Genomic DNA, 10,842 nt, shown 5'->3' with positions numbered 1-10,842 from the left:
CTTCGATTGAATTTGTTGAGATCCGTAATTTGTCAATGAAACAGTCTCCAATTAAATTGGCTCATATTAATCGTCAATTAAACATGATAATTAATTAAAAAAGCAATTACTCGTAACCTTGATACAAGCAAATATGTATGAATATAAAAATCTCTCACGCTCATCTTTTGTGCACTGGAAATTGAACGTGAATCATTATGAAACTTGGAGCGTCAGCCTCGTATAATATATTGTTCGCACCATGACGATACGTGATGTAAGCGTGTAACAAGCAACGTGATGTCACGCTCGACGCGTAGAATCGACGTAATTGTCAATCCGATTCATAGTTTCTCTTTTATCTCATAAATTATATTTTATTATGATAAAATCGCGAAATGTCGAAGTGAGCAATTGCCTCTAATGAAATCTTCACGATAACATAAGCGATAAATTTCAAGTAAAGTGACTAAGGCAAACAATGTGTATGTTTTTGGATTAATTGATGATTTTACCGCTATCGGTGCAAATTATGACTCTTTCAGCAATCAAAGGTGTGTGTGGTAAAATTGACTAAAAGGACTTTAAAAATATCTCGGTTTTCGTAAATAATACAAGTACAAACAAAAACTTTGTACGAGGAAAACAGATCGTGCGAGATAGAATATTAAAACTCGAAATGTTGATTTTTTTCAACATTTTAAATTTAGACTTAATTTGAAACTCCTTAACAAAATATTTAAAGAGTACTTAAACTTAAATCTAAATATAAACTATTATTAAGAAATATCAGCCCTAAGAGAATTTGAAAAATACATTTTTCAAAAATATCAGCGACTGCCCGTGCGTAAAATTTTTTAGAATCTTCAGGAATCTTATTTCATATTATACAATAATTATAAGAAGAATGTTTCAAAGTATCAACGACTATACACACACTCGTGCGTCCAAATTTTCAAGACTTCTCTGAGAACCTTCGTATTACGAAATGTTATAATTATATCAGAGCTATATAAGTGTCGATCGCGTCCAGTCGTTCATATTCTAGTATCGTTCCTCGTGAAAAATTATGTCAGCGTCTGGTTATAGTGGAGATATCCGCTTTTTGGGGTCAAACCGAGCGTCAAAATGAGCGTCACTGACCCGTTTAGCATTTATGTGTGTACACTCCACCCAATGCGTGAGCACACCATGATGTTAAAGCCGACGGCGCGTTTCCGTCGATCGTAAAAATCGAGGCTGGCTGACGCGCCTCCACAATGCGTGGTCGGTCTTCAGCATCAGTCGCCGTTGAACCCTCGTCTCGCGAGCAACTGTGTGACCGGTGAATCGTAACAAGCGCGACCACGTAAGTACGCACTACGACGCGTTGCTGTCTCAACGAATTTTTCTCTTTCACGCTTTTGAAAAATTAGGAATATCACAACATACCCCAAGATCTTTAAGTACTTTCAACATCTGCTCGCGTTTCTTTGTTCATGAGGCGTCCTTTGATGTGCTAATTTGTGGGTCGGTTAACCTTGCAGTGATTCGAGCACGACGTTAGAGCAACAAATGGAGACGTTCACGTCCGCTGTGCGGACGTAATGAAAAATTTGTGGCGTGAATTCGCGCGATTTGTCTTAGTACTCTTCTCGCAAAAAGAAACAGACACAATTCGTCTCGTAAGGAAATTGTAAGAACGGAGTCAAGGCAATGGCGAGCAGCGTGAAAGTGTCTTCCTTTTCGGTACAAAAAATGCGCTGCCCTTCTTGAGTACTGTGTGACCGCGATTTACATCTCGATGCCTGATTTTCATCGCAATTACGATCGCCCGAAATCACGGTTATTGAGAGAATAATAATAAGATCTCGTTATCCACGCCGCTGGCCTTCCGATGTAATTGCGTGTCGTGAATAACAAAGTTTTGACGCCGCGTCGTCCAAATCAAAATTTAGCGTTTGCTAAATTTGACCAGACTCGACACTTTTTTAAATATTGGCAATTTTTATTAATATTTTCTTCTCAGTTTTATTATTTCGTTTTTAATACACTCAGAAATGAAATATTAGAAAAATAAAAAATATTTATTCGGTGGATGCTAACAATATACTTGTTTAAATCTAGATTTTTGTAAAAAAATTCTAAATTCTTTTGTTTAAATAAAACAATTGCTTTGCACAAAAAGCAACGATTTTAGGAAAATATATTAGGAAAATATTGTATAAATACTTCCTATTTTTTAGATATTTTTTCTCAGTGTAGTTTCTACAATGCGTGACTCGATAAAATAAATATGTATCTCTATTTGTATAATTGGTATTTAAGCATTTTATGAATTAATAATATTAAAAAATAATCTGTTTTATTTTCAAACCAAAACAGTCCGGGAAATATGTCGACTATTTTCGGTGAAGTTCGCATTTTACTCGCGCGATGTCATATTCTTTTATCAGTAGGATTGCTTGGAACGTCATTCGTATCAATTTCAGTCCGATGACTCAAACGTGCCGAGATGAAAAAATTCATTATGCCGCTTGACATACTCACGCTATTGCTCAGTGACGCGATGTAAATATGCAGCGCACACGCCGCGCTATATTTACCAGTTTCGTTATATTCTACCCATCTGCGGTATGTCATGGTCGTCATACGTGCCGATTCGCTCAAGTCACTCAACGAGGTGACGTAAAGTGTTGCCTGAGCGCCAATTAAGCACGTGCTATTTACCTATCTTTGACAACACCGCGGAGCAATTCCTCTCGACGCGCGTTCGGCGTTGATACTTTCGCGGTCAACGATTTCATGACGATTCCACATGAGAAATGCTAAGCCACGCTTATCGCAGCTTCATGCAATTATATGTCATAAGTGTTTATTTCCTGGGAAAAATTCGCAATTAGAGATTCACGACATGCTTCTCGTAGTTTTTTTATATTTTTTGTAGTGTGACACGACTGTTCGATTAAAAGTTTCGGCGACGCGTTACGTTCGCATTGATCTTATGTCGTCCGAAACAATGCTTGCGATGACAACTAAGAAAGAAAAAAATCTAGCTTATTTCTGTGTCGAAATTTCATATTTAAATGCGTGAGATACGACTCGCCAACGATTAGTTACATCAAATTTCACATATTTAACCACGTATTGTGAGCGCTAGTCGACAATACGTTGTATTATTGGTTAAAAATGTATACTCGAGATCAATTTTTGGATGAAATTTTGTGAATAAGACTCTAATAAAATTTAAAAATGTAGCTGATTTCCGTGTCCAAATATCACAATTAAATGCGAGACACGACTCGTCAACGATTTGTTATATTAAATTTCGTATAATGTTTAAATTCATCGTGTTATTGATCGAAAGTAACTCTTGACAGAAATTTTATGATAACGATTAAAACTCTAAAAAAAAAAGAAGAAAAAATCCAACTGATCTCTGTGCCAAAATTTCATATTTCAATACATAACTTGTATATAACTAATATATAACAGCGATTCGTTATATCAAATCTCGCATAATGCTTGAATACGTCGCATTGTTAATCGAGAATATATAATCTCGAGAATGATTCTCGACAGAAATTTTGTCTAATGACAATTAAAATTCTAGAGAAAAAAAATCCAGCTAATTTCTATGTCAAAATTTCATATTTTAATGTGAGATATGCCTCGTCAACGATTCGTTACATTAAATCTCGCATAATATTTGCAATATTTATGCAATCATATATAATATTAATTATATGCAATATTATGATCGCGTTAACCGATAACATGTCGCATTGTTAAAGCTGCATTATTATTTCACAATAACGTGCATGCCCTCAGCGCGTCTAGAAAGAAGCACGTGTCTCTCGAATCACATACCACGTACTTCCGGCTACTTTTATGCGACTCACATCGATTGTCGTGTCTCTATTCCTCTTTATAGTTCTCATTATACTTTCATGCAACTCACATACCGCGCTTGTAGCCGTTATATTTGCGTGTGCATGTCTTTGGGGTTCGTCAATAGACACATAACTGTAATTCACCGGATAACTTTGCAGTCCCGCGTGTCGTTTCTCAGTGCGTGAATTTTTGCGAACGGATATGCATATATATACATATATATACATATATATACATATATACATATATATACACACATTCTTATTCATTTCAACAAGTGACGTCGTTGACTTGTGCACTTATTGTTTCTCTTTTAATTTGCAGATCAGACGAAATGGCTACCATCACGAGGTTATCGATTATAAAATTCCTTGAACTCGTAAGTATAATAAGTATGACCAACACACATACAAACTTTGTTGCGTATCTGCAATTTCTACATATAATCGCCACGTTATAGTATTACATTTCACTTTCGTAGTACCAATCTTAATGTCTTGTAAAACGCAAACTAGTAATGCATATCAATGAACGCAATCGTTCAAATGACAAATACAAAGCGTATGTTTTGTAAAAGCGCTCAGACCTCGTAGCATCACAAGCAAAATAAAATCATCGACATCGTAAATTAGATATTTCTTCACGGCTCAACCGTGAACTCCTTCTGAACTCAACCAGCTGTATGAGATGACAACGTTACGAAATGTCTATTAACATAACTAGAAACGTAAATGGCTAGTCGTAGACTCTTGTTTCTTATTTTTTGTTTTCTTTTTTTTTACGGAATAACACGCCACGTAATAACCTCTCCAGTAAACCACTTTTTTGTGAACGGCATATAAGACAAATGCGCTCTCTATCGGAAAGAAAGAGAGAGAGAGAAACCGTTTATTATTATTAGAATTTATAACCACATAAAATCAAGCTTTAAGAAAGATTTGTAGATCGACATCGAAACGCATTAATCTGTCTACGGTAGATCGCTCGGCGTTTCTCGCAACACGTGTTCCCGGAGAGCCGCAAGAGAAACATTATCTTCGAGGTCGCCGTAGCCTCCTCCGAAAGCCACCGCCATACTCTGTGCTCTTGGATTTATTTTTAACATCATTGCGCCGTTCCTTCCGATCGATCGACCGACCCAATTTCGAATCGCTCGCTTCCATTTGCGATCCAGATCGCGCTTTTTCCGACCGGGAAAATCGTCCGCAGATCGCAGTCGGAGCATTGTTGGTAGCGCACGGCATTCCGCGCTACATATCTTTCGTGATTCGTAAGGCGACGAGAATGGAGAGTGACATAATCGGCGCTGATTATCGTACAAGAGCGTTCTCTCCTCTCGTTACGGTCGCACCAAGTTGCCCGGAAGTCGACCGGTATGAGGGTTTCCGTTAGGCTTCTTTGCGGCTACGCGCCATGATGCGAGAGACTTTCGGTCTTTTGTGTGTCTTGTAACGCTTAAAAACGTGAATTCACCAGCACCATTCTCGGTTGTGTTTTTCAGCGTTATAAAATCTCAACTTTACAGTAAATTCTCGGGACTGGGTCTGTTTTTTAGTCTTATATGCGGAAGAAACGTTTGGTTTCACTAACCAAATTTATGGTGTAATATGAATAAACGAGAGAATTTTGGTTGAAGTTACCAGAATTCTATTCAAGTCATTCACAATCTTGTCAATTTGAACGAAATTCTGGTAACTTCAATCGCAATGTCTGGTTCGTTCATATTTCACCAGAAATTTGATTGATCTAATCGAAAATTTTTTCCCATGTATAAAAATACGTACGTACGTGGAGAGAATATTATAATTTTTATTTCGTATAAATTTTTCCCAATTTCATGATGTTTCTAGTAGTGCAGAAGTAGACTGTCAAAATTTCGTAAAGTCTGTAAAAAAGTCTGTAAAAATTTCGTTAGAAACATAGCAAATTGTTTAATAGCACACATTTCAGTTTTTAAAATATAAATACACTGAGAGTAAAAAAAGCTAAGTTTCTTTTAAATAGAATAAATTTTATTAAAATATTTTAAATAGAGAATAAATTCTCTTTATTTTCTTTAAACAGAATAAAAAACTAGATTTTAAGAAAAAATATATTTTCTTATATGAAAACTATTTTAGTAAATATTAATTGTTATTATAGTACTTACTTAAAAAATAAATTTTATTTCTTAGATATTTTTTCTTTTAGTGTAACGCATATAAAATGAAATGATAAATTACGGCAGAATATCGATATATTACTTGATTACAAAATTCTATATATTTTTATTATAAGATTCTCTCTATGTACGCTAATTTTGCACTAGTTAAAGCTCCTAACAATATATTCGTATTTTTAGGATATCAAAATATAAAACAATGAGGCTGAATTAGTAATTTAGAAAATGTTGCTCGTTAAACAAGGAAAATCAATATTTCAAATTATTCAGATAAACGTTTACCTAGTTTTACTAAAAAATTAATGTTGACTCTCAATTTTATAGTCATGACATTTCAATTACGCGCCTATATTATGCAACGTTTTCTCGTATAAAATTTTAATCATTCTTATTTGGTTTCATAATGAAGTTTTTGAACGATGCAATGTTGTCCCACTTTGGTTTCGCGATGAAAATAGCAGAAAATATTTTGTCACGCATATTTAATAATAAATTTTGGATAAAATAGAGTTGCACGATAAATGTTATTAATGCGCGTTATGTTGCATATAAATACAAAATATATACGATGATATATCTACAATAAATGTATAAGTGTAAAATGTATGTATAACGATGATAATGTGTATTTTACATAGAATAAAAAATCAGTAAGATAAAAGTTTGATTCGACGATCGTAATAATCAACGAGACGTATGAATGAAAATTCATTGTGCTACTTTCTACGGTTGATGCTGCCTCAGAATAGATATCTATATCGACAATGTTGTGCCAGTGGCACTCCTTAATGACGAGCGGCTGGCTGTAGTAAATGCGACGTATCGTATGCCTATCGACGTGCACGTGGGTGATTCACCCCTCGACTTTTTGAGATACACTGTACAGTACCAGTGTGTTCATCGCGTCAAGGCTAACCGGTTGAATTTTAACGTTGACGCCGTAGTGGGCTTCGAGAGGGAAATTACATAATTGTGAACTGCAGTCGTAGTTCTAAATTCACTCTACATTTCTCCATGACTTTTCGTCAGCGTTTTTTATCATTATTAATTAGTTGTAGTTATGCAAGAATGACTCAACTTACATGAAATACTACTTTTCAAAAAAAAATTAGGAGGGAAATTTGATACACGATTTAAAATACACTGAGAAAAAATCTTTGAAAATTTATTTGTAGGATATAAAGTTTATTTTTATGAAATAAAGCTAATTTCTGTGGAATAAAGTTTCTTTCTCTATGTAAATAAACTGTATATCCTATAAATATAAATTTTCAAGTATTTTTTCTCAGACTTATTGACTTATTAAATTTTTTCGCAATCGTTCAAGAAGTCAAGCTTCAATTTTAATCAATTTTCTGCTCTTTATTCATATTTGGCAAGCTTAATCCTTAAAAAGAAATGAATAAAAGTGGCACGACTAGTAGAAAATAAAAACTATTTTTAATTAATTTTAGACGCCTATAATCTCTCTTTTTTGTTGAAGATGAAATAATCTCTTTTCATGTAGAAAGACGTGTATTGACACTACCTATTGGTAAACAGAAATTTAAAAATTATAATTTTATGGTTTGGATCGCATAACTTTAGCTAATTGTTTTCTTCTTAAAAAAAAAATAAAAAAAATTAAATATGATGCAGAAAAATAAAAATTGAATCTCTTTGTTATTAAAAGAAAAATTTAGAAATACATGCAAGGTGTTTTTATATAACTGTAGAGTAACTTTCAGAAAATTCTTTTTCAGTTCTGAGATCTAGTTACTTTGCTCGTGGACGTAACGATCGCGTCTTTCGCCAGTCATAGTTAACGATACGCTTGAAGTAGATTCTATTCTTACGCGTAATTGTGTTAATGATCCGACGTGCTATATCGTGCTATTAGATTTATAAGTTCTTGACCTGTTGTCTGGAAACAAAAGTTTTATGCCAACTGGGACGTCGAGTGGATAATCTTTTATTTATAATAGTATCGAGAGTCGCTGTACTTTTCTCGGCTCGACCTAGTTCCGCGAACAACGTTCACACCTTCACTTAGACAGTGAAAAACCGTTACCGCTGTGGTTACCACAGGCGCGTTAAATGAAGGTAGAGGATGAACGAGAGTCTGAGTCTGATTGAAAGAAAGAGAAAGCGTAGCGCTTAGTTGAAAACTAATGTCCGCCTCTGTTAAATACATATTATTGTTCACAGCTATTGGTGTGCATCCTTATTGGATTGCACTATAATTCCTTCAACGCGGGAGACCATCACACCGCGATGATAACCATGGGCACATTTGGTGGATATCTAATTATTCTGGTCGGCTTGTTCATCGGCAGCGTAATGGGAACACCGGTGAATCGCCGTGTGGTACGTTAAAGCAAATTTCTACTGCATCAAATACTGCAGAACATGCAAAGGGTAAAAGAGATATTTATATGTGCGATTATTTTTTAAGGTAAACTTTGACAAGCTAAATATTGCTGCAAGACAAGTGCTTGTATTAAATATAATTTCTGTTGTATTAATATATCAAAGTAGAGTACAATTTAGTTAACTCTACTTGAGCTTTAATTGAAGCAATTAGAGCTCACATTGAAGCAATTTAGTAATTCAGCAATATTTAGTAGCAGTACTTCCCTCTTTCATATAAGATCATTTAAAAAAGGATAGTGCGTCCAAATATCTTTATCCCTCTATATGTTCCGTAGACATTTATCTTTGCATTTCTCAAACATCATAATGAAAGCGTGATGATTAAAATTAAAACAATAAATACTATAGAGGAAAAATTACCCACAATGTGTGAGTGATAAATGTCACATACGTGGCAACGAAAAACAAATTAGTACACGCTGCGTAGCTTAGAGTTAATTAACGCTGACTGAGAAACAACTTACCTTATAGGACCTCTTCTTTTCGCTCATCGGATGTGCGTTGTTTATCGCTGCTGGCGCATTGAACATCGACTTTTTCCACAAGCTGAGCCACAGGTCAGCGTTTCGCGATACTGGCTTAGCCAAGGGGTCCATCAGCATCATCGAGGGTGTCATCTTCCTCATGGACGCGTTCCTCACGTTTCGCGGAGAGAACTGAAACAAGTCGCCTTTAATTACGACGGGGACTGCACAGTCGGCAATCAGTGTTAACACATTCCGTGATCGATGACGAACGCGGAATCATTTAATCTGTAAGGGACGATACTGCCAAAGACTTCCCAGACGTGTTCGAGGACAATATATGTCTGACGTTATCACGAAATGAAACAAATTTTCCGCAATCGCGAAACACCTAAATCACGGATTTTTCCGAATTGCGCAAAGCGCAATTTATAAAACTTCGTAAAATATGAACGATACTCGTCCTTTATGGCGATTTCTCACAGGCTCCGTGCTATTGAGATCACAAAAGTATTCGCTTAATTTGTCAGAGAATTTCAACTCGAAATTATATTGAAAATACTCGGAGTAAATTATTCATTACATATCCATTTCTTCTGTCAATAAACAGATACTTTCGAATCAATCACGTTATGTATTTTAAGTACAACGCAAATGTGCCTTACCGATAATAGTACAAAATGTAACGTGTGTTATATATTGAGAGAAAAAAAAAATCTAAAACATACAAAATATTTATTTATTGAATCTATAATAACATATTTACTTAAATTTAAATACTTTTATTTAATTTAAAAATAATTGTTTTAATGAAAAGCCAAAGTTTTAAGAAAAAAAAAATTTAAAAGAATATCTGCTCACTTGAGAAATATTTTTCCTCTCTGTAAAATTATTTGGTATTAGTTGGTATTAATTATATTTTGGTGCATAAGTAAATGTGCCATTGGTGCCCACTGAATAAATATTTTTCATCTCGTAAATACTTTTTCTCTCAGTGTATATAAAAACGACGAAGTTAAGAACATGCATATTGTATGTTAATAAATGCTAATACTAATAAGAAGTAGCGGCAGTCCCTTCGTAGAAATAGGCCAGTTGATATTATAAAGGTTATTAACGTGCTCATATCGCACTTTCGTAAGCTTAAATCATGTTATCGTGTTAAGTACGACAAGCAGCAGAATACGACAGTATCATGACACATTCTTATTGCGACGTGCCGTTTGTTTGCGCGTATTCCGACGCTTGAAACATTCGTCGCGACGGCCGTATCGTTCGCTGTCCTTTCACTATTCGCGTGTGTATTTATCTTTGATTTGTACGTTTCTACGCTAAGACTTCAACAATAAAAAGGAAATAATGAGACGATGTGTGGGAGAATGTTTTCACACCTTGACTCGCCTACACCGGCGACACTTCCTCCTCCCACTCCGGCGCGTTTGTTGCAAAACGCGAAAATATTTGGACGCGTCTCGCACGCATGCACGCACTCGTTATCGCGTTATACAAACCAGACACGCTCGTTATACAACAAAGTGCTGGAAGTTTCACATGATGTAATTTGAACTCGAAACTACGCGTTGCATTTGGCCATTTCGGGGACAGAACTATGTCGAAAGTGGATTGTAAAACGGTTTAGACACAATGAAGTTGGGACGCATTAAAGTTATCAAAATTGATAATCATTACCGATAGAATTATGCAATAAAAATATAATTAACAATGCCACTAAAAACACGATACTAATAATAATACAGAGCATACTAATAATAATACAGAAAACACGATAATAATATAATTACAGAGCAAGTTCGTCAGTAATGATTCTCAATTTTGAAAATTTGATAAAAGCTCATTGTGTCTAAACCGTTTTGCAACCCATTAAGGTGACTAGGTTTCCGAAGGGGAGAGGGGAGGGCACTAAAAATTATATATACAATATCGAATATAATC

At 35.0% G+C, this 10,842-nt stretch overlaps 2 protein-coding genes across 2 annotated transcripts in view; one reads left to right on the top strand and one right to left on the bottom strand.

The window, feature by feature from the left end:
* Nucleotides 1-9,026, bottom strand: part of LOC116852629 — a 104,836-nt gene extending 95,810 nt beyond the window's left edge. Inside the window, exon 1 of the mRNA XM_032833172.1 lies at nt 8,890-9,026. The gene's annotated coding sequence lies outside the window, so the exon portion shown is untranslated. The remainder of the gene's footprint in view (nt 1-8,889) is intronic.
* On the top strand, nt 1,166-10,254 carry LOC116852636. The gene is made up of 4 exons (XM_032833184.1): nt 1,166-1,327; nt 4,177-4,231; nt 8,201-8,359; nt 8,897-10,254. The coding sequence occupies exons 2-4, from the start codon at nt 4,187-4,189 to the stop codon at nt 9,083-9,085; spliced, it is 393 nt and encodes a 130-aa protein (XP_032689075.1). The 5' UTR covers nt 1,166-1,327; nt 4,177-4,186; the 3' UTR covers nt 9,086-10,254.
* The last annotated feature ends 588 nt before the right edge of the window (nt 10,255-10,842 follow it).

The sequence above is a fragment of the Odontomachus brunneus genome, unplaced genomic scaffold (assembly GCF_010583005.1).
Source record: "Odontomachus brunneus isolate Ranch 3 - 2012 unplaced genomic scaffold, Obru_v1 Obru_scaffold_242, whole genome shotgun sequence".
Taxonomy (NCBI): domain Eukaryota; kingdom Metazoa; phylum Arthropoda; class Insecta; order Hymenoptera; family Formicidae; genus Odontomachus; species Odontomachus brunneus.
The sequence above is the reverse complement of the archived record's forward strand: the minus strand, read 5'-3'. Positions and strand labels throughout refer to the sequence as shown.

Bases quoted from the DNA above. Each gene is read 5' to 3' on its own strand.
- LOC116852636 (XM_032833184.1), top strand. From the start codon at position 4,187: ATGGCTACCATCACGAGGTTATCGATTATAAAATTCCTTGAACTC. The intron at 4,232-8,200 runs GTAAGTATAATA...TATTGTTCACAG, and splicing joins TTATAAAATTCCTTGAACTC to CTATTGGTGTGCATCCTTAT. The intron at 8,360-8,896 runs GTACGTTAAAGC...CTTACCTTATAG, and splicing joins CACCGGTGAATCGCCGTGTG to GACCTCTTCTTTTCGCTCAT.